The sequence below is a fragment of the Panthera pardus genome, unplaced genomic scaffold (assembly GCF_024362965.1).
Source record: "Panthera pardus isolate Hobbes unplaced genomic scaffold, ASM2436296v1 HiC_scaffold_20, whole genome shotgun sequence".
Classification (NCBI taxonomy): domain Eukaryota; kingdom Metazoa; phylum Chordata; class Mammalia; order Carnivora; family Felidae; genus Panthera; species Panthera pardus.
This window is the reverse complement of record NW_026526766.1, coordinates 43,404,503-43,429,008: the sequence shown is the minus strand read 5'-3', so window position 1 is coordinate 43,429,008 and position 24,506 is coordinate 43,404,503. Positions and strand designations below refer to the sequence as shown.

The window sequence follows — 24,506 nt, the reverse complement described above, 5'->3', positions numbered from 1 at the left end:
TACTTTGAATATTAGTGCTAACTGTGGTGAGCTCTTGACATAAAGATGGGTCAGCACCACACAGAGAACAAAGATCATCCCGCCCCAGTGTATAAGCAGTGGGACAATTTGCCTACAGGACATCTGCCTCAGTGTTGGAAATCTCATGCTCAGAGAGGCCCCGTTTAGGGGAAAACTGCATGGCATCATTTAAAAACTTTGTATTCTTTGTCTCATACTTTGTCTTCTTTCCTGTGGGGAAGGACCTCCAGTTTGTTTTGGGTCCAGAGGAAGAAAAAATATCCAACTGGGATACAAATGCCGGTGTTGGGCAGAGGAGGATCCAGACTTGAGGGAGGAGGGAGTGAAAGAGTAGATCTCAAGGGCATGGGCTCCTGCACAGTTCCGGTGGGTGCCCGTGGGTTGGGAAGGAGGGAGGGCAGCCGGTCGTTGTTCTGTGAGAAGCAGAGCCATGATGGGCGCAAGGCCAGCTGGGCAGGAGGCACTCTGTGTGCTCTTCTAGTGCAAACGGTGCTTTCTGTCTAGTAGCCCGGCCCCCAGGAGGCACTGGTTGTCGTCCCCTGGGTACCAGCCAAACTACTGCGGGTGAGCTGGAGGCTGACTTCGTTTAGCATTTGGCCAATAGTACCTGGCTTTGCCCGGGGCCAAGATCGAGCCCTTGGGGGCACACTCAGCCATCTTTCGTGGCCTGGACATGCGTATACACATTTTTGCTCGCTTGCATGCACCCCTGTGAACATACCCAACTCTGGCCCCAGCTCACAATCCTTGGGAAACCTGGTCCAATGCCCTACGCTCAGGTTCAGTCCTGGGGACTGCCCTCTGCCCCCGATGCCCTGTGGGGAATTGGCAGAAGACTCTTTGGGGTTGGAACATACTGTTTTCACATGGGGTGATGTTGCAGCGCTGCCAGTTGGCGGGCCGGGGGCCCCAGGAGCACAGGTGTTCAGGCACTGCCTTGTTGGTGCGGGCGTGCACACACTCCACACGCCGGGATTGGAAGCCATAGTTGCCGCAGGTCGCCGTGCACAGGGTCCACAGGCTGACCCTCCAGTGTACGCTGCAGGCTTCTGACCAGCAGTTCTGGGTGCTCACGGGCCTGCAGGATGAGGGTGGCGGGGTTAGGGTCTGCCTCTGTGGGCACGGGAGTGGGGAACAGATGTGAAGACATTGTCGCAAACCTAAGAATGTTGGGCAACTGCTCAAGCACTTCTGTTGCCACCAGACCTGGATTCTGGTCTCTGCTCCGTCAGTGAGGGGTTGTAAGATCTCGGAAGGACAATTGCTCTGATTGGCCCTCTGCGTCCTCATGGGTACACAGTCTGTATCACTGTATGACCCAGGAATAAACTCTGTCCGGGATGGGGGCTGGCAGAGGCAGAGCCTGGGGCTGGGGCCTTGGGCGGGGATGGTGAGCCCTCACCCCAAGGGGACAGCCACAGGAATGCATGACAGGGCATGGGGACTGGATGGGAATGACAGGTTGAGACTCAGGGATAAGAGCCCTCATTCGGCATCAGTTTTATAGGAAGGCCAACAAGAGTGAGGGGCTGCTGGAGCCCTTGAGATCTGGAGGTCACTTCGTAGCCCTAACTTCCTGCGCACCCTAGGGCTAGTGCAGATCTCATGCGATATCAGGCCACCCTCAAAGGAATAGCACCTTCTGCACTCTTTGTCTGCAAAAGAGGAGAGCCCACCCACCCTGGCACATTCAGCACATCTATCTCTAGGGAGAACAATGGCCTGGGGAGAATGGAGGGGGAAAGGGGATGTTAGAGGAGAAACACTCACTTAACGCTGTCTTTCCATGCTGTTGACCCAGGGGCTGGGGAAAGGAGGTCCACGGCTTTCTCTTACCTTGGAAGGGCGCTGCACTGCTCTGATGGTAAGGTGATGCCATCCCGTGTCTGGCAGAACACTTGTCTGTGTTGCACGGCTAGGTGAGGCCCGATGCAAGGCCCATTGCACTGGGAAGCAGATAAAGGAGGCATTATAATGTTAGCCAAGTCAAGGGAGAGGCTGCGATGCTCAGGCTGCATGGAACACAGAACCCTTCTGCAGCATTTTGTTTGGGGCCTTCAGATCATTCATCTTGCTCCTCTTTGTATATCAACTAAAAAACATTGGCATATTTTCTTCTTTGTGCCATAGTGGAATAGTTAGCTTTCCTGTGGTCTATGAGCCTTCTGTTAGCAAATGGCTAATGGTAGTGTAGAGCCAGTCGGAGAATGTCAGCTCCCTCCCAGATTAACCATATAAAAAGGTTTCTTGGCATAATATACTAAGAGTGTGGTGTGGTAAGCTTTAGAGCAGAAGACTTTTAAGCACCCCTTCAGTCCAAAGGGTAACTTGGTTTGTTTTCTTGCTAAATTCATCCAAGTTAACTAGTCCATCATTTCTTTCCTTTCTTTGGCTTCATTTTTTCCAGGTCAAACCCAGCGCAGATGAACAGGAGTAGACTTAGGTATGCACACTCTCTGCGCATTCTCCTGCTATGTGCTCAGAGAGATTGTTAAACTTTTCCCAGAGTTGATGGAGCCAGACTATCACAGTAAATACCCCATACCAGAGCAGCAGATCCTTAGCCAAAATTTTCTATTTGAGTAAAGTAAGGCGATAGACATCTCGTGGAGGTCACTTTTGAAAGAAATCTCTTGGGGATCTTTAGACTTCAAGTGTCCACCGGGGAGCTGTTAACCTTCAAAATTATAAGTAAAAATCTTTAAAAAAAAAATCTTATTTTTTCTCTTTGGACCCCTTCACCCATTTCTCTTACCTTTTATTTTCCTGCCTCTGGCAACTCCTACCAATCTATTCTGTGTGTGTGTGTCTGTGTGTGTGTGTGCATGTGCACATTTGTATTAGATTCCACATACAGGAGAGATTACGGGGTATTTGTTTTCTTTCATTTAGCGTAATGCTCTCAAGGTCCATTCATGTTGTCACAAATGGCAAGATTTCCTTCTAATGGCTGAATAATATTCCATTATACATACATATATAGCACATATATATGTATGTGTATAATATGTATGTATAATGTATATAATATGTATATGTGTATACATGTATATATATGTATAATACTTATGTACATTATATATATTATGTACATATTGTATACATATATTACATATCTATATCTATATCTATCACAATTTCTTTATCCATTCACCATTGATGGCCCCTTAGATTGCTTGAATATCTTATTTATAAATAATGGAATAAATATGGGGTTACATATGTCTTTTTGAGTATTTTCATTTTCTTTGGATAAATTCTACCCAGAAGTGGAATTGCTGGTTCACATGGTGGTTCTGTTTTCAGTTTTTTGAGGAACATCCCTACTGTTTTCCATAGTGGCTGCACCAATTCATATTTCCACCAACAGTGCACAAGGGTTATCTTTTCTCCATATCCTTGCCAACAATTGTTATCTTTTTGATAATAGTCATATTGACAGGTGTGGGGTAATATCTTGTGGTGGTCTGACTGGCATTTTCCTGATAACTGGTGATTATTTACTAAGATACCAAGCATGTACCTGCTTGCCATCTATGTCTTCTTGGGGAAAATGTCTATTCAAATCTTCTGCCCATTTTAAAAATTGGATTTTTTTTTGTTTTTGTTTTTTTTTGCTATTGAGTTTCATGAGTTCTTTATATATTTTGGACAGTGGCCCCTTATTAGATGTATGATTAGCAAATGTTTTTTCCCATCCCATAGCTTGCCTTTTCATTCTGTTGATGGTTTCCTTCGTTGTGCAGATGCTTTTTAGTATGATGTAGTTCTAATTATTTTTGCTTTTGTAGTCTTTGCTTTTGGTGTCAGGTATTGCCAGTATTTTTTTTTTTTTTTTTTTTTTTTTTTTGGTTTTAAATCTATGTCAAAGGACCTTGCTGCCTATGTTTTATGATGAGAGTTTTATGGTTTCAGGTCTTATGTTCAAGACTTTAGTCCATTTTTTTTTTTTTTTTTTTTTTGAGACAGAGCACATGGGTGAACACAAGTGGGGCAGGGGCAGAGAGAGAGAAAATCTTTAGCAGGCTTAATGCCCAGCACAGAGATTCTGACACGGGGCTCAATTTCAAGACCCTGAGATTGTGACCTGAGCTGAAATCGAGAGTCAGATGCTTAACCCATGGAGCCACCCAGGTGCCCCTAGACCATTTTGAATTAATTTTTGCATAAGGTGTAAGACAGTGGTTAATTTTCATTCTTTTGTATGTGACTGTCCAGTCCCTCATTTATTAAAGGGACTGTCCTTTCCTCATGGTATATTCTTGGCTCTCTTGTAGTAAATTAGTTGACCATGCATACATGAGTTTAATTCTGGGTCTCTATTTTGTTCTATTGATCGATGTCTGTTTTTATGCCAATACCGTATGGTTTTGATTACTATAGCTTTTTAATATAGTTTGAAATTAGGGAGCATGAGGTCTCCAGCTTTGTTCTTTCTCAAGATTTCTTGGCTATATATTTTTTGTTTCATACAAATTTTAGGATTGTTCAATTTTTGTGAAAAATGACATTGGAATTTTGATTGGGATTGTATTTAATCTGTATATTGCTTTGGGCAATATGGATGTTTTATCAATATTGATTCTTCCAATCCATGAGCACAGGCTGTATTTCTATTTGTGTCTTCAATTTCCTTCATAAATGTCTCCTAGTTTTCAATATATAATTCTTGCATCACCTCCTTGGTTAAATTTAGTCCTAGGTATATTTTTCATTTTGATGCAATTGTATGTGGGATTGTTTTCTTCATTTCTCTTTCTGATAGTTTGGTGCTAGTTTTTGCATATTGATTTTGTATCCTGCAACTTACTGAACTTGTTTATTGTAACAGTTTCTTTTTATAGAGTCTTTAGGGCTTTCTATTCATAATAATAGCATGTCATCTGCAAAACATGACAGTTTTATTTCCTTTTAATTTGGACACTTTTATTATCTACTTGTTCTAGCTAGGACTTCTGACACTATGTTAAATAAAGATGGGGAGAGTGGGAATCCTTCTCCTGTTTCTGATCTTAGAAGAAAGGCTTTCAGCTTTTTACCACTGAGTATGATGTTAGCTGTGGACTTGTCATCTATGGCCTTTACTATGCTGAGGTACATTCCCTCTATACCCACTTTTAAGAGTTTTTATCATGATTGGATACTGAATTTTGTCAGATGCTTTTTCTACATCTATTGAGGTATGATTTTTATCCTTCATTTTGTTAATGTGGTGTATCACACTGATCATTTTGTGGATGTTGAATCATCTTTGCAGCCCTTGGGTAAATTCCATTTGCTCATGGTGTATGATTCTTTTAATATATTATTGAATCTGGCTAGTGAAAATCTTGTTGAGAGTTTTTGCATCTATGTGCAGCAGGGATATTGGCCTGTAATTACCGTGTGCTTAGCTTATTTCAGTTAACGTTTTCAAGGTTCATTTATATTGTAGCATGTATAGAATTTCATTCCTTTGGAAGGCTGAATAATATTCCATTGCAAGTACTCACTACATTTTGTTTATCCATCCATCCATCAATGGACATGTCAGTTGTGTGCACCTTTTGACCACTGTGATGCTACTATGAACATTAGTCCACAAGTGGAATTATTGGATCATATGGTAATTCTATGTCCAATACTTTGAGAAACTGCCATACTGTTTTCCATAGTAGCTGTGCCATTTTACATTCCCATCAACAGTGCACAAGGGTTCCAATTTCTCCACCAACATGTGTTAATTTTATTTAAAATAATAATCGCTATCCTAGTGGATGTGACATGGTATCTCATTGTGGTTTTAATTTGCATTTCCCTAATTGTTAGTGATGTCAAACATCTTTTCCTGTGTGTACTGTCCATTTGTATATCTTTGGAGAAATGTCTAGTCTAGGCTTTCTGTTGTGTTGTTGAGTTGTAGTTCTCTGTATTTTGGATATTAATCCTTTATCAGATATATGATTTGCAAATAATTTCTTCCAATCTGGGGGTTGCCTTTTCACTGTTGGTAGTGTCCTTTGATGAAGAAAAGCTTTTATGTAATTTTTCATTTAACTGTACTTTTAGTGTCCTAGTGAAAAAATGATTGCCAATCCAATATTATGAAGCTTCTTCCCTATATTTTCTTCTAAGAGCTTATTTCAGTCATTTTCAGTTAATTTTTGTATATGGTTAAAATAAGGATCCAGCTTCATTCTCTGCATATGGTTATCCAGCTACCCAGCACCATTTATTGAAGACTGTTCTTTCCTCATTGAATGATCTTGGCACATTTAATCTGATTATATATACAAAAGTTTGTTTCTGGGTTCTCTATCCTATTGCATTGGTCTATGTGCGAGAACTACCATTGTTTTGATTACTGTAGCTTTGTAGTAAGTTTTGATACCAGGAAGTGTAAAGTCTCCAACTTTGTTCTTTAAGATTTTTTTTAGCTATTCAAGAGCTTTTGACATTCCATTTGAATTTTAGAATGGATTTTCTTATTTCTGCAAAGAAGCCATCGGGATTTTGAATCTCTAGATCAATTTGAGCAGTACTGACATCTTAAGTTTTCTGTCTTCTTTAATTTCTTTTAGTAATGTTTTGTAGTTTTCAGTGTACATGTTTTTCACCTCCTTGGTTAAATTTGTAAGTGTTTTTGTAAGTGGAATAACTTAATTTCCTTTTCAGATTGTTCATAATTCATTTATAGATATGAACTGATTTCTATTGATTTTATATCTTGCAACATATTCTCTAAGAGACATATTCTGGTGTTATTGGGATTTTTAGGATTTTTACATATGAGATCATGTCATATGAGCCAGAGGTTATTTGACTTCTTCCTTTCCAACTTGGGTGGCTTTTCTTTCTTTTCCTTGCCTAGTTGCTCTGAACTTCCAATACTATGTTGAATGGGAGTGGTGAGCATTGCATTCTCATCTTGTTCCTCACTTTAGGAGAATAGTTATAACTGTGGTGTTTTTTTTTTTTTAGCTGTGGACTTTTCATATATGGTCTTTTTTTATTTTGAGTTAGTTTCTATTACTAGTTTGTTGAGTTTTTATCACAAAAGGATTTTGAGTTTCTTCAAATGCTTTTTCTTCAACAATTGAGATGTGTTTTTTTCCTTTAATTCGGTGAATGTGATATATTATAGTGGTTAATTATCTTTGTTGAACATTCCTTACATTACAAGAATAAGTCCTACCTGAAGGCATGTAATTCTTTTAATAGGCTGCTAAATTTCATTTGCTAGTATTTTGTTGAGGATTCTGCAGTAATGGAGGGAATGAGGTGTGGAGGAAGCCAGAAGACATACCAAAAACAGTGGCAAAAGTTAGTCCTTCCTTCTCAGGGATTACCTTATTTTTATTTTTTAAATTTTATTTTAGAGAGTGCAAGCAGGGAAGGGGCAGAGAGAGAAAAATCCCAAGCAGTCTGCGTGCTGTCAGCAAGGAGTCCAATGCAAGGCTTGACCTCACAAACTGAGATCATGATCTGAGCCAAAATCAAGAGTCAGTTGCTCAACTTACTGAGCTACTTGCCCTATCAGAGCTTATTTAAATGGAAAAAAGCTCCCCAGTCAAAAGTCACAGATATTTGCCTGATAGGTTTAAAAAATAATCAAATTCTAAGCTATCTACAAGAGACTTTGAATGTAAAAGATGGATGGAAAAAGATATTTCATGCAAAATGAGTAACCAAAAGAGCACTGTGATGGATATCCTAATATCAGACAAAACACATTTTAGGTCAAAACTGTTGCAAGAGACAAAGAAGGAAATTATATATTGATTAAAGGCCAAGAAGTTCTAACAACAATTAACATATATGCATAACCATCAAACCTCCAAAATGCACGAATCAAACTGAAGAGATAGATAGTTCTACAATAATGATTGGACACTTGAAATACCCCACTTTCAATAATGGATAGGACAAGTAAACAACAGATAAAAAAATTTAACAAGACTGTAGTCCAGTTGTCCTTAAGAGACCTATATGGGACACTCTACCCAACCATAGTCGAATACACATTTTTTTTCCATGTTAGGCCACAAAAGAAGTCTTAATATATTTTAAAAAAAGTATCTTTTCACAGCAGTGAATTTCTGCATTAACAATTAAAAGGGAGGGGTGTCTTGGTGGCTCAGTTGGTTAAGCGTCTGACTTTGGCTCAGGTAAGGATCTCACGTGTGGTGGGTTTGAGCTGCATATTGGGCTCTGTGCTGAAAGCTCAGAGCCTGCTTCAAGTTCTCTGTCTTCCTCTCTCTCTCTCTCTGCCTCTCCCCCACTTTCACTCTGTCTCTCAAAAATAAACAAACGTTAAAAATTAAAAAAAAAAAATAAACGGGATATTGGTCTTTAGTTTTCTTGTCTTCCCCTGGCTTTGGTATCAGGGCAATCCTGGCCTCATATTATGAGTTATGGAGTGTTAGTGTTCCCTCCCTTTCAATTTTTAGGAAGAATAAATGTAGGTAGAATTTACCAGTGAGGGCATCTGGTCCAGGGCTCTTCTTTGGTGTGAGGTTTTTGATTACTGATTGAATCTCTTTATTAGTTATAGGTATATGCAAATTTTTATTTCTTCATGATTTGGTTTTGGTGGGTTGTGTGTTTCTAGGAAATTCTTACATGGAGGTCATCCAATCTGTTGGTGTACAATTGTTCATAGTATTGATATAATCTTTTTTATTTATGTAAAATCAGTGTTCCCACTTTCATTTCAAATTTTAATACTTTTTTTTCTTATAAATTTGGAAGAACTGGTGGTTTCATTATTATTTACAAACTATAAATATATTTATCCACTTTTGTCTTTATTATTTCTTCTATTGGCTTTGGGTTTAGTTTGCTCTTGTTCTTTTAGTTCCCTAAGGCCTGAAGTTAGGTTGTTTACTTCAAGTCTTTCTTTAATGCAAGCATTTACAAATATAGATTTTTCTCTTAGCACTGCATTCTCTACATCTTCTATTTTCACTTGTCTCACAGTATTTTCTAATTTCCCAATATTTGTGAATTCCTGTTTTCCTTCTTAAGGAACATTTGAAAAAACATCTCTCCAGTCTTTGTATGCTGTCTCTGTGCCTAGGAATCAAGCCTGTGATGAAAACTTAGGATATGCTCAGGTCTTTTTGGAGCATATGTCTTGCCTAGACCTGCATGTAGCTTTCTCAATTCCTTTGTACAACTGGCTCCTTTCTAATGGGGTGAGATGTTCTAGGAAATTAACCCAAGTTCTCAGGGCCCTCGATGCTCTATTTTATGTCTTTATCTGTAATCTCTTGCCCTAGGTGTCTGCAGGTCTGTAATCCCCTTACAGCTTTCACAACTAGTGGCTGCCTTTTTCTCCTCATTTGATACCTGAGTTAAAGAAGACAGAGACCATTCCTTTAGGTAGTTCCCTGACTGGTTAGAACATTGCAGACAGGATTTTCTATGCTCCCTATGGATTGAAGGAGGGAAATGGACTGCTGATGCCTCTACACCAAGACAGTGCCATACTAGGGAATAGACGGGGAAGGGTGAGTGAAAATGCCACAAAATTTCCTACTTTTCTGAAGGTGATTTTACTTTATTTGGGTGTTGCTTGGTTGTTGTAGGCTCTTCCTCCTATAGGGTTAGTTCAGCCAATTTCTGATTGTTTTTTGATGTTTCCATGGGAGAATGGCTACCTAGTCTGTCATTTCCCTGATGTCCTTTGGCCACAACTGTAAATTACTCACTGCCTTAAGTGCCCATTGACACCCTGAAACTGCCCTTCACAGACCTGTCAGTCAAGCTCCCGTGGGTACTGGCTAATGTTTTTCTTGTTTGTTCTTTCCAATCCATTTTGATACCCCTTATCCTTTCTTCTTTCTGGAAACTTCTTTGTTATGCTCTATGAATATACTTTCTTCTTCTATTCATTAGGTTATTCCCCCCCCCTCCTATTTCTGCAGATTAGTGTTCTTGAAAGTTCTATCCTGTGCCTTTCTTCATCTATACTACCTTTTAAGTCCCAGATCTACATTCAACTGCTTAATAAAATATCTAATTGGATATTTCACAAACATATCACCATGTTCGAAATAGTTTCTTACCTAATTCACTCTCTCTTTTCTGTATTCCTACCTAGTTGTTCAGTCCTTTTATAAACTTGAGTGTCAGCTTCCTCTTCCTCTCTCATCTATGATATTCAAGCACCAATGAAGCCACACAAATCACACTTTCACAGACTCTCTTCTCCATTTACATTGCCTTCATTTCTATCAGCACAACTAGGTTTCTCTTTCTCCAGTCTTATCACTTCCCAATTAAATACTATACTGCTGAATGTATGATCTTTTAAAAATATAACTCTGACTGTGATACTCCTAAGAAAGTTGCCTCCAAACAAGGTGGAATTTATAATAAAATCCAAATTCCTCATACAGCATACAAGACTTCTCATGATCTTGCACCTGTTTTCCAGTGACATTTATATATTTCTAACTCTCACCTAATTTTCATGCAAACATTCTGGGGATGCTTTCAGTTTCACTCCTTCACATGTGCTTTTATGGAACACATTCCCCACACAAGACAGGTGCCTCATAAATGTATGTTGTATTAAAAGAAGTTGAATTATGAACATGAAGCCATATTGTTAGAGCTGAGAAAGTGGTCTTAGTACTACTTAGACTAAAATCAGCATGGGTTCCATAGACTCAAAGTAGTAGGCACATGAAGGAACAGGTATTTGCATGAAACTATTCCAAAAGGATTTTGTTCTCAGAAACAATTGCCATTTTCATTCAGAGTGGAATGTGGAATCTTGGAGGACATCCATAGTTTGAAGCACATCCCAACAATATCACCAATAGGCAAATATCAACAGGATTGTGAGATCAAACAGTACACTATAATTTGTAATGCCTCAAGGCTTGCTACTCTTTAAAGGGTAGTCCTTGGACCAATAACATTGGCATCACCTGAAAGCTTTGAGAAATTCAGCATGGATGAATAAGGATGAGTCAACATTGTGAGAAGATAGAAAATATAAGAAAGTACCAAATAGAAGTCACACACTATTCTTAACTGTGTAAAGAACACAGTAACTACACTGACAAATATACAGGAAGGGTTCAATAACAGATGAAGCAGAAGGACTAGTCACCTCAAAAATAAGCAGTAAACCTCATCCAGTGACAGAAGCAAAAAAAAAAACACAAAGAAATTACTACGAAGATAGTTTAAAGAACTTACAGGACAACAGCAAATATACCAACATTTGCATTATAGGGGACCTAGAAGGGTCAGAGAGAAAAAGGAACAAAAAACTTCTTTTAAGAAATAATGGCTGAAAACCTCCCTAACCTGGGGAAGGAAACAGATCCAGGAAACCCAGAGAACTCCAAAGAAGATGAATCCAAAGAGACCCACAATATGTCAAAGGTTAAAGATAAGGAGGGTATATTAAAATCGGTGAAAAAACAAATCCCAACAATCTGTTACATACAAGGGAACCCTGTTAAGACTATCAGATTTTTTTTAGCAAAAATGTTGAATTTACTGTATCATTGTCTTCTTACCTGCAGCCTGCTGAAAGAAAAAAACTTCCAATTAAGAATACTTTACCTTGCAAAATTACTATTCAGAATCAGAGTTTTTCAGACAGGCAAAGAAGTTCACAATCACTTAACCAGCCTTAGAAGAAATGTTAAAAGAGGATATCCTATGTCTATCATATTTCAGCTAAAAAAACTCAACATCTTCAGTAGCAAAAGAAATATCACAAGACTTTGTCACATAAAAAAGTGAATATAAACAAAAATTGCTAAAGGGCCAGCTTTAAGCTAAATACAAAGGTTACTAATGAGTAAGTAGAAAACATATGAAAGTATAAACTCACTTTTCTGTTTTAAGAGTGTGTGTGAGCAGGGGGAGGGGCAGAGAGAAAGGAGAGAATCCCATACAGGCTCCATGCTGATAGCAGGGCTCGATCCCACAAACCAAGAGATCATAACCTGAGCCCAAACCAAGTGTTGGACTCTTAACTGACTTAGCCACCCAGGTGCCCCTAAAGTATAAACTCACTGGTAAAGGTAAATATATAGAAACGGTAATGATTAATACTTATAAACCTAGAATGAAGGGTAAAAGACAAAAGTAGTAAAAACAACTCTAAATGCAATAATTAGTTAAGGGATCACAAGATAAAAAGATGTAAAATGTCACATCAAAAACAAAATGGGGACAGAGTAAAAACGGAGAGCTTTAGAATGGAATCAAATTTGTTGATGTCAATTAAAATAGATTTTTTCAGGCATCACCTGAAAGCTTGTTATAGATATAAGTTATTGTAGGTACACCTCACGGTAACTACAAAGCAAAAGCCTACGGTGAATACACAAAAGATAAGGATAAAGGAATCTAAGCTTATCACTAAAGAAAGTCATCAAACCACAAAGGAAGAGAGTAAGAGAAGAAGAAAGGAACTACAAAAAAGCAGTAAGTACATAGCTATCAATAATTATATTAAGTGTAAATTAATTATAAATGCTCTAATCAAAAGACTTAGGGTGACTGGATGAAAAAATGAGGCCCATTTCTTCAGATGTAAAGACACACACTTAAAGTGAAGGGATGGAAAAGGTAATCCATATTACTGGATATCAAAATAAGGCATGGGTAGCTATACTTATTTCAGACAAAATAGACCTAAAAAAAGACTATGTAATGGCAATCTTTGTCTCTTACTAATGAAGAGGTCAATCCAACAAGAGGATAGACCATTTGTAAATACTTATGCATCCAACATAGGAGTACCTAAATATATAAAGCAAATATTGACAGATGTACAGGAAGAAATAGACACCAATGATAGTAGGGGACTTTAATACTCACACTCATGGATAGATCATCCAGACAGAAAATCAATAATGAAACATTGACCTTAAACAACATGTTATACCAAATGGACTTAGCAGATATAAATATAGAACATTCCATTCAAAAGCAACTGTATATACATTATTCTGAAGTACACTGAAACATTCTCCAGCATAGATCATATATTAGGCCAAAATAAGTTTTAATAAGGCTACAATCATATAAAGCACCTTTTCTGACCACAATGGTATGAAACTAGAAAATAGTAATAAGAAAATTCACAGATATGTGAAGATTAAACAACATGCTACTGAACAACCAATGCATCAAAGAAGAAATTAAAAGAGAATAAATATTTTGAGACAAATGGAAATACAACATACCAAAACTTAAAGGATGCAGCAAAATCAGTTCTAAGAGGAAATTTCATAGCAATGCATGCCAACCTCAAGAAACAAAACTCTCAACCTAACTTACACCTCAAAGAACAAAGAAAGCTCAAAGTTAGTAGGCAGAAGGAAATAACAATGATCAGAACAGAAATAATAGAAAAAGTTAGTGAAACTAAAAGCTGGTTCTTTGAAAAAATAAAACCGAGTCCTCTGTTTTTTGGTGACTCTAGCTAGAGGTTTGTCAAAGTCAGAAATGAAATAGGAGATTTTCCAATTGATAACACAAAAATATAAAGGATAATAGACTACTTTTATTATTTTTAAAATTTTGTTTTAGAGATAAAGAGCATGAGCAGGGGAGAAGGGTAGAAAGAGAATCCCAAGCAGGCTCCACTAGATCCGATGACCCTGGGATCATGACCTGAGTCACTGAGGTGCCCCTGCCCCATAAGACTATTATTATAGTACTCCAACAAATTGGACAACCTAGAAGAAAGAAATTTCTAAAAACCAAGACTGATTATTGATAAAAGGGAAAACTGGAACAGACTGATTACTACTAGGGACATTGAGTAATCAAAACCTCCCAACAAACAAAAGTCCAGGACCAAAAAGCTTTGAATTCTACCAGACATTCAAAGAAGAATTAATAACAATGCTTTTGAAACTCTTCCTAAGAGTAGAAGAGAAGGGAATACTTTCAAACTCATTTTATGAGCTTAGCATTACCAACACCAGAAAAGGACACAAGAAAAGAAAATTGTAGGCCAACATCTCTGATGAACATAGATGCCAAAATCCTCAGCAATATATTAGCAAACCAAATTCAAGAATACATTGAAAAGACCATGTACCGCCAGCAACTGGGATTTACTCCAAGGGCATTAGTGTGGTTCAACATCTGAAAATCAAAGTGATACAACACATTAACAAAAGGAAGGTTAAAATAATAGGATCATCTCAATAGATGCAATGTATCTGAGAAAATTCAACATTCCGTTATGATAAAAATTCTGAACAAAGTGGGCAGAGGGGAGAAACACCTGGGTGACAGAGGCTCTTTGTCCTAGGCTTATCCATAAGGAGTCTGGCTTATGTCATCAATTCTTGTGGAGGCTACTCTTCTTGCTTACTCAGAGTCACAATGTAGCAGTGCCTCTTCCCAGGGGGCTGGCCAGATTTGCAACATGGTGAGGACCTGATATGTATCTTGTTGACAAGGTATTTAGGAGGGACATCTACTCTTGATTTGGAAGATGGTGGAGTAGGAGGATCCTGAGCTCACCTCCTCCCACAGACACATTGAGATAACAACTACACTTAGGCAGATAACTCTGAAAACAACCTGACGACTGCTTCCACAGCTAATCATAGAAGGGCACATCAAAAAGGGTAGGAGAGGTGGTCATCAGGAACCAAACCCCCAGTGTGACTAACCACAAATGGGAGGGACATCACAGGCATTGAGAAGTGAGGGGGAGCAAACCCCACACTGGACAATCCTGGCCCTGGGGACCAGCACTAGGAAGATGAGTCCTCATAAAGTCTGCCTTTGAAAATCAGCAGGGATTAGCTCCAGGAGGGCAGGAGGATGATAGGAAACTGAGTCCCCACCTTTAAAGAGCCAGCATGCTAAATAACGGCCTGACACACAGCACAGAAGCAGCAGTTTGAAAAGCACCTGAAGTATATGTGAAGGAGATTAATTGACTAAACTTAGAATGTATGCTAGAGGGCAGAGATTTGCAGACTTCTCTGGGAACAAAAGTGCTTGTGGGCATTTTTATTGCTATCTTCTAAAAGGATGTTTGGGGATCCAGCTAACACTCTATTTACCTTGCTGGTACTGCATGCCACACCCTAGCACTCTTCTGTACAACCAACCCACCTGCCAAGACAGGCATCTCTCCAAAGTAGCTCCTGCCCCATTGCACCTGGCAGGCAGCCCTGGCAGGGACTGGTGCAACTCAAAAGTGACCTGGGAAGGGGGTGAATAATCCCTTTACACTGGTGTACCATAGTTTATACACAGAGAGAAAGCCCTGTCCTTTGGTGTGCCTGCAGCTGTAGTAGAGGTTAATTTCAGACAGCTAGGCTAAGTGCCAGCCCCACCCATCAGCATGGCTACAGTGCCTGTAGCTGGGCCTCTGAACAGCCTTAACCCTGCACAGTATACACACATTACGCAAAGCAGGTCATTGCAGCTGGCTGGCCTGCAGGCCAGTGTCACCCAGTAGTGTGTCCAGAGTAATCATAGCTCAGCCACAACCAGAGCATGCACGCAGCTCCCACAAAGGGAATCCTTGGAGTAACTGGTTCTGATTACATTGGGGAATAGTGCTATAGGGAAGCACAGTACCTCTTTTACAGAAAACCACTACTCTCGACCAGGAGACCTACCTAATACACAGAAATAAACAGTTAGACAAAACGAGACAGAGGAACAGTTCTTAAATGAAAGAACAAGACAAAACCACAGACAAAAAGCTAAATGAAACATCATAAGCAATATGTCTGATAAGGAGTTCAAAGTAATAGTGGTATGGGATCCTAGGTGGCTCAGCTGAGCATCTGACTCGACTTCAGTTCAGGTCATGATCTCACTCACAGTCATGGGATTGAGCCCTGCATCAGGCTGTGCTGAGCATGGAGCTTGCTTGGGATACTCTCTCTCCTTCTGCCCTTGCCCCTCCCCTGCTCATGTTCTCTCTCTCTCAAAAACAAAAAAACACCCCCCCCAAAAAAAAAAACCAAACAACACAAAAGTACTGGTGGTAAAGATACTCACTAGACTTGAGAAAAGAGACTAATTTAGCAAGAATTTCAACAAAGAGACAGAAAATATAATAAAGCCTCACTCACTGAAACGAAGAATACACTAAAGTGAATCATCAGATTAGAAGATGCAGAAGAACTGTTTAGAGATCTGGAAGACAGGGTAATGGAAACAACCAAGCTGAATAGCAAAAATTAAAAAAAAATGATAATAGGTTACAGATCCCAGGAGGGGATAGACAGAAAACTTCCTAGACATCCAGATCTAGGAAGCAGAGAGATCCCTAAACAAGATGAACCTAAGGAGTTTCACACCAAGACATGCAATAATTAAAATGGCAAAGATTAAGGATAGAGAATCTTATAAGCACCAAGAAAAAAGCAAACTGTTACATACAAGGGAAATCTCATGAGGCTATCAGCTGATTTTTTAGTAGAAATTTTGCAGGCCTAAAGAAAGTGGCATGATATATTCAAAGTGCTGAAAGGAAAAAGTCCACCACAAAGAATACTTGGCAAGGTTATTCAGAATTGAATGAGAGAGTTTTTCCAGACAAATTTTAAAAGAGTTCATCACCACTAAACCAGCCTTAGAAGAAATATTAAAGGGAATTTTTTAAGTGGGAAGAAGAGGCCATGCTAGGAAAAAACTTCACTGGTGAAAGTGACCATATAGTAAAGGTAGTAGATTACTTACAAAGCCAGTGAAGGGTTAAAACACAAAAGTAGTAAAAATCAGTTATATCTACTAAAGTTAGTTAAGAGATGCACAAAATAAAAAGATGTAAAATATGACATCATATACATAAAACAGGGAGGGGGAGAAAAAATTTAGTGGTTTTAGGATGTGTTTGAACATAAGTGTCCGTCAAATTAGTCTAGACTGCTATACACCTAGGATGTTATATATGTATTCAATAATAACTACAAAATAAAAACCTCTAATGTATACACAAAAAATAAGGAGAAAGGAATCCAAGCATAATACTGAAGAAAGCCATCAAACTATAGGGAAAGAGAGCAGCAGAAGATGAAAAGAACAAAAAGAATAAAACAAAACAGCAATAAGTATATATCTATCAGTAACTAAATATAAAGGGACTGAATGCTCCAATCAAAAGACATAATGCAATTGAATGGATTTTAAAAAAGGAACAATCTATATGCTGTCTACAAGAAACTCACTTCAGACCAAAAAATATATGGACTGAAAGTGAAGGAATGGAAAAAGATCATCCATGCAAATGGAAACAAAACCAAACCAAACCACAAAAACCTAGTGTAACAGTACTTATATCAGACAAGATAGACTTTAAAACAGAGTAGCAAGAGACAAAGAAGGGTATAACATAATGATAAAGGGATCAGTTTGAGAAGAGGATATGACCATGGTAAATATCTACGTACCCAACATAGGAGCACCTCAATGTATAAAGCAAATATTAACAGACATTAAGGGAGAAATGGACAGTAATACAATAACATTAGGGGACTTTAACACCCCACTTACATCAATGGATAGATCATCCAGACTGAAAATCAACAAGGAAACAATGGCTTTGAATTACATTAGACCAGATGGATCTAACAGACATACAGAACATTCCATTCAAAAACAGAATAACATATACTTTTTAAGTGCACATGGAACATTATCTAGGATAGATCATGCTAAGCCACAAAACAACTCCCAATAAATTTTATAAGACTGAAATCAAATCATGCATCTTTTCCAGCCACAATGGTATGAAACTAGAAACCAATTACAATAAAAAAATGGAAAAAACACAAATACAAGAAGGCTAACCAATATGTTACTAAACACTAAATAGGTCAATGAATATAAAGAGGAAAATCAAACAATACACAAAGGTGAATGGAAATGGAAACTGTCCAAAATCTTTAAAACACAGTAAATGCAGTTCTAAGAGGGAAGTTGATAGCAATGTAGGCCTGTTATAAGAAATAAGAAAAGTCTTAATCTAACCTTATGCCTAAAGAAACAGGGCTTTGTTATTTTTCTAAAGCTAGTACAAGTATAGCTATAATAAAGATTAAAATAGAAATAAGTGGAGACTAAAAAAAAAAATAGAAAAGATCAAGAAAACCAAGAGCTGGCTTTTTTGAAAAGATAAAATTGATAAATCTCTACTTACTCATCAATAAAAGGATTCAAAATTAGAAACAAAAAAGAAATAACAACCAACATCACAGAAATATAAAGAATTATAAAGAGAATAATATGAAAAATTAGATGCCAACAAATTGGATAACTAGAAGAAATGGGTAAATTCCCCAAAACATAGTTTTCCAAAACTTAATCAGGAAGAAATAGAAAATTTGAACAGACCAATTACTAGTAATGAAATTGAATTTGGTAATCAGAAACTCCCAACAGAAAAAAGTCCAGGACCAGAGGTCTTCACAGGCAAATTCTACCAAACTTTTTAAGAAGAGTTAATACCTGGTCTTCTCAAACTACTCCAAAAAATAGAAGAGGAAGGAAAGTTTTCATATTCCATTAGGCCAGCATTACTCTGATACTGAAACCAGACAAAAGACATTACAAAAAAAGACAACTATAGGCCAACATTCCTGGGGATCATAGATGCAAAAATCCTCAAAAATACTAGCAAACCAAATTTAAAACTATATTAAAAAGGATCACTCACTACAATCAAGTGGGATTCATTCCAGAGATGCAAAGGGAGTTCAGTATTTCCAAGCACCGATATATCACATTAAAAAGAGGAAGAATACAAACCATACAATAATCTCAATAGATGCGGGAAAAACATTTTGCAAAATACAACATCCATTCATGATAAAAATGCTGAACAAAGTGGGTTTACAAGGAATACTTTAACATAATAAAGACAATATAAGAAAAACCCACGCTTAATATCATACTCCATGGTAAAAAACTGAAAGGTTTCCCTCTAAGATCAAAAACAAGTCAGAGATGTCCAATCCTACCACTTTTATTCAACCTAGTACTGGAAATCCTAGCTGCGGCAGAAAATAAAAAGAAATAATAGGAATAAAAATTGGTGAAGAAATACAACTGTCACTATTCACAGATGACATATAGTACTATACATAGAAAACCCTAAAGACTCCACCAAAAAACTCTTAGAATAAATAAATTCATTAAAGTTGCAGGATACAAAATTAATACACAGAAATTGGTTGCATTTCTATACACTGATAACAAAGTAGCAGAAATATTAAGAAAACAATTTCATCAAAAAATATGTAAGAATAAATTTAACCAAGGAAGTGAAAGACCTCTACTCTGAAACTGACATTGAAGAAAGAAATTGAAGATGACATGAACAAATGGAAAGGTATACCATGCTCATAGATTTAAAGAATATTGTTAAAATATTCATACCACCCAAAGCAATCTACAGATTAAATATAATCCCTACCCAAATATCAATAGTATTTTTCACAGAACTAGAATATTCCTAAAATTTGTATGGAACCACAAAAGACCTTGAATATACAAAGCAATCTTGAGAGATAAGAGCAAAGCTGGAGGTATCACAATCCCTGATTTCAAGATATGCTACAGAGCCATAACAATCAAAAACCAGTATAGTACTGGCACAAAAATAGACATGAGGTTAATGGAACAGGATAGAGAGGATAGGAATAAACCCACACTTACACGGTCAATTTACAACAAAGAATGCAAGCATGTACGATGGGGGAAAATATGGTCTTTTCAATAAATGGTGCTGGAAAAACTGGACTGCTACTTGCAAAAGCGTGAAACTGGGCCACTTTTTATACCATACACAAAAATAACCTCAAAATGGCTTAAAGACATAAATTTGAGACCTGAAACTGTAAAACTCCTTAAAGAAAATGTAGGCAGTAATCTCTTGGGCATCAGCCTTAGGAATATATTTATGAATACGTATCCTTAGTCAAGGGAAAGGAAAGCAAAAATAAACTATTGAGATTATACCAAACTAAAAAGCTTTTGCACAGCTAAGAAAGCCATCAACAAAACAAAAAGGCAACCTAGTGAATGGGAGAAGTTATTTGTAAATAACATATCCAATAAGGGTTTAATATCCAACATATATAAAGAACTTATGCAATTCAACACATACACACAAAATCCAATGAAAAAATGGGCAGAGAACCTGAATAGACATTTTGCCAAAGAATAAATACAGATGCCCCAAAGACACACAAAAAGATGCTCAACATCATTAATCAGGTAAATGCAAATCAAATCAAAACAATGAGATATCACCTCACACCTGTCAGAATAGCTAGTATGAAAAAGACAAGAAATAACAAGTTTTGGCAAAGAAGTGGAGAAAGGGAGCCCTTGTGCACTGCTGCTGAGAATGTAAACTGGTGTAACTATTGCAGAAAACAGTATAGGAGAACATCAAAAAATTAAAAACAAATGCCACGTAATCCAGTAATTCCACTCTTGGGTATTTACCCGAAGAACATGAAAACTCTAATTCAAAAAGAAGTATGCGCCTCTATATTTGTTGTAGAATTATTTACAGTAGCTAAGATATGGAATCAACCCAAGTGTCCACTGATAGATGAATGACAGATAGATAGACAGACAGACAGATAATGGGTTATTACTCAGCCATAAAAAAACAGTGAAATCTTGCCATTTGCAACAACATGGACAGACATAGAAGATATTATGCTAGGTGAAATAAGTGAGGTAGAGAAAGATAGATGCTATTTGATTCCACTTACATGTGGAATCTAGAAAACAAATACAGAGACACTTAAATACAAACTGTTGGTTGCCAGAGGGGAGGTGAGTGAGGTGATGGGTGACATAGGTGAAGGGCATTAAGAAGTACAAACTTTCGGTTATAAAATACATAAATCATAGAGATGAAAAGTACATCACAAAGGAATATAGTCAGCAATATTGTAATAATGTATGGTGACAGCTGGTGACTGCATTTATTGTGCTGAGCACTGAGTAATGTATAGACTTGTGGGATCACTATGTTCTACACCTGAAGCTAAATGACATTGCATGTCATCGATACTTCAGTAATAAAAAATAAAATAGAAAAAAAGTAGGTACAGAGGGTATGCATCTCAGCATAATAAAGGCCCTATATGACAAGCCCATAGGAAACATCATTCTCAATGGTGAAAAGCTGAAAGCCTTTCCTCCAAGATCAGAAACAAGACAAAAATGCCCACTTTTGCCACTTTTATTCAATGTAGTATAGGAATTCCTAGTCACAGCAATTAGCCAAGAGAAAGAAATAAAAGGCATCCAAGTTGGAAAGAAGTAAAACTGTTAATATTTGAAGATGACATTTTATATAGAAAATCCTAAAGAGCATCAAAAACCTGTTAGAATAATAAACCAATTCAGTAAAGTTGTAGGATATAAAATCAGTACAAAAGGTCTGTTGTATTTCTAGACTAATAATAAACTGAGAAATTAAAATCATCCCATTTACAATTGCATCAAAAAGAAAATATCTAGGAATAAATTTACCCAAGGTGTTAAAGACCTGTAAACTGAAAACTGTAAGACATTAATGAAAGAAATTGAAAAAGACAGAAGTAGAAAGATATTCTGTGTCTGTGGATTGGATGAATCAATATGGTTAAAATGTTCATACTACTCAAAGCCATCTCCAGATTAAATGCAATCCTCGTCAAAATTCCAACGGCATTTTTCACAGAAATAAAAAAAAAAACAAAACAGTCTTAAAATTTGTATGTAACCACAAAAGACCCCAAATAGCCAAAGCAATCTTGAGAGAGAACACAAGCTGGAGGCATCATGCTCCCTATTTTCAAACTACTATAAAGCTATAGTAATCAAAACAATATAGTTTGGCATGAAACCAGACACATAGGTCAGTGGAACAGAACAGAGAGCTCAGAATTAGATCCATGCATATATGCTCAATTAATTTATGTCAAAGGAACCAAGAATATACAATGGAGAAAGGACAGTCTCTTCAATAAATGGTGCTGAGAAAACTGGATAGCCAAGTGGAAAACAGTGAAATTGGACTACTCTTGCACCATACACAGAATTTCACTACAAGTGGATTAAAGACTTGTACCTAAGTCCTGAAATTATAAAACTCCTAGGAGAAAACATAGGCAATAAGCTCTTTGACATCATTCTTGGGGAAAAAAATAAATAATAAATAAACGTTTTAAAAGTTTATTTCGGGAAAGAGCCAGCAAGCAAGTGGGTAGGGGCAGAGAGAGGGAGAGACAGAGACTCCCAGGCAGGCTGTGTACTGTCAGTGCAGAGCCTGATGCGGGGCTCAAACTCCCGAACCATGAGATCATGACCTGAGCTGAAGTCAGAGGCTTAACTGACTAAGCCTCCCAGGAGCCCCGGCAATTATATTTTGAATCTGACATGAAAAGCAAAGGCAACATAAGCAGAAGTAAATAAGTGGGACTACATTAGCAAAGAAAACCATTAAGAAAATGAAAAGGCAACCTACTGAGTGGGAGAAGATATCATTTATCTGATAAGGGGTTAGTATCCAAAATACATAAAGCACTTTTACAACTCAATAGCAGAAAATCAAACAATCCAATTTAAAAAAGGCAGAGGATCTGAATAGACGTTTTCCACAAGAAGACATACAGATGGCCAACAGGAACATGAAAATGTGCTCAAGATCACCAGGCATCAGTGAATTGCAAATCAAAACCACGATGAGATATGACCTCACACCTGTTAGAATAATATCAAAAAGGCAAGAAATAACAAGGGTTGGTGAGGATGTGGAGAAAAAGGAACCACTGTGCACTGCTGGTGAGAATGTAAATTGGTGCAACTACCATGAACACCAGTATGTAGGTTCCTCAAAAATTAAAAATAGAACTACCATGTCAACCAGCAATTCTATGTCTAGGTATTTATTAAAAAATGAAAACACTAACTTGGAAGGGTATATGCACCCCCATGTTCATTGAAGCATTATTTATAATAGCCAAGATACGGAAACAACGTAAGTGTCCATCAGTAGATGAACAGATAAAGAAAATATGGTGTATACACACACACACACACACACACACACACACACACACACACACAGAGAGAGAGAGAGAGAGAGAGAGGAATATTAATTATCCAAAAAAAGAATGACATCTTGCCATTAGTGATGACATGTAAAGGCCTTGAGGGCATAAGTCAATTAAGGCAGACAGACAAAGACAAATACTGTGTGGTTTCATATGTGGAATCTAAACAACAAAACCTCCCCCAGCCATAAGACGTACAGAAAATAGACTGTTGATTGCCAGAGGTGGGGATAGGTGAAGTATGTGAAGGCCGTCAAAAGGTACAGCCTTCCAGTTATAAATATGGCATGCAGATGTAAGGTACAGCATAGTGACTATAGTTAATGCTTCTGTATTGCATATTTGAAAGTTGCTAAGAGTTGATCTTAAAGTCTCCATCACAAGAATTTTTTTTTCTAATTAGGTATGGTGACAGTTGTTAGACTTATTGTGGGGATTATTTTGCAATGTATACAAATATCAAATCATGTTGTACACCTGAAAATATAATGACATGCATCAATTATACCTCAGTAAAAAAATTCTTTATCTAAAGCTCTACTTCCAGACCTGTCATATCAGAATTTGCATTTTTAACAAGATCCACATTAAGAATAAATCCAGATTAAAGATTTAATGATTCACATTAAAGCTTGAGATCTACTTGCCTACAAGGTTTTAGAAGAAGGGGATGAGAGTGTTTGAGGGAAAGGAAGGGGGAAGGACCTTTTTTCCTCTCTTTTAGAAAAAGTAATCACTGAGAATGATCAACGTGCACAATGTATGTCCTCTTCAGTGACCTCAGTGATACAATGCAAAACATCTCCCCCGTGTGTAGCCAGATCTGTTCCCAATTGTAATTTCACAAACTGCCAGTGAGCCTGGAGGGCCTAGAGGCAGTAAGCCTTGGGCTGAATGAAAGCTAGCAGAAGTGGGCTTTTCCAGGTAAGAGAAAGATGATATCCCCCAGGCATCAGAGCAAAAGGGAGCTCATGCCTCTTTAATTATGAAGCACATACATTAGGTCACTAGAAATAAGGGAGGGCTGGTAAAGGTGCCAAAAAGGAGACTCAGGCCGAGTGTGTTGACTGGCCAGTGCTGAGATTATCCCAGGACTCACCTGGGACAGGAATGGCTTATGCAAGTGCATGGCCAGATTTCCTCTAAATAACATTTGATCTTCGTTAGAGATGGCTACAGCATATATTAACTTCATGGGAAATTCCAAGTGATTGTTTTCCAAAGAACACACCTCCGGGTGGGGATGGAGGAACATGAAGGCAGTAATGTGCAGAGAGCCAGTTCCAACAAGTTTCAAGTTGCTAGCTGCCCAAGATGTTCAGGTACATTAGTTCACACAGTTACACAAAGAATTAAGAGCCTTGTGGTGGTTTTGGGGTGTTCTAGCACGCCATGCTTAATGACATGTTTCAGATACCAACC

General features: G+C 37.7%; 1 protein-coding gene and 1 long non-coding RNA gene across 5 annotated transcripts in view; one reads left to right on the top strand and one right to left on the bottom strand.

Moving 5' to 3' along the window:
- Positions 1-24,506, bottom strand: part of ADAMTSL1 (ADAMTS like 1) — an 873,125-nt gene that overhangs the window by 3,196 nt on the left and 845,423 nt on the right. For all 4 annotated transcript variants that reach the window (XM_019415409.2, XM_019415408.2, XM_053907971.1 and 1 more), the window contains 2 exons: positions 1,858-1,967; positions 879-1,099 (listed from right to left, as the gene is read on the bottom strand). In XM_019415409.2, the coding sequence (XP_019270954.2) occupies positions 879-1,099; positions 1,858-1,967 (331 nt within the window). The remainder of the gene's footprint in view (positions 1-878; positions 1,100-1,857; positions 1,968-24,506) is intronic.
- Positions 1-24,506, top strand: part of LOC128778583 (uncharacterized) — a 32,947-nt gene that overhangs the window by 6,437 nt on the left and 2,004 nt on the right. The gene's annotated exons all lie outside the window — the stretch shown is intronic.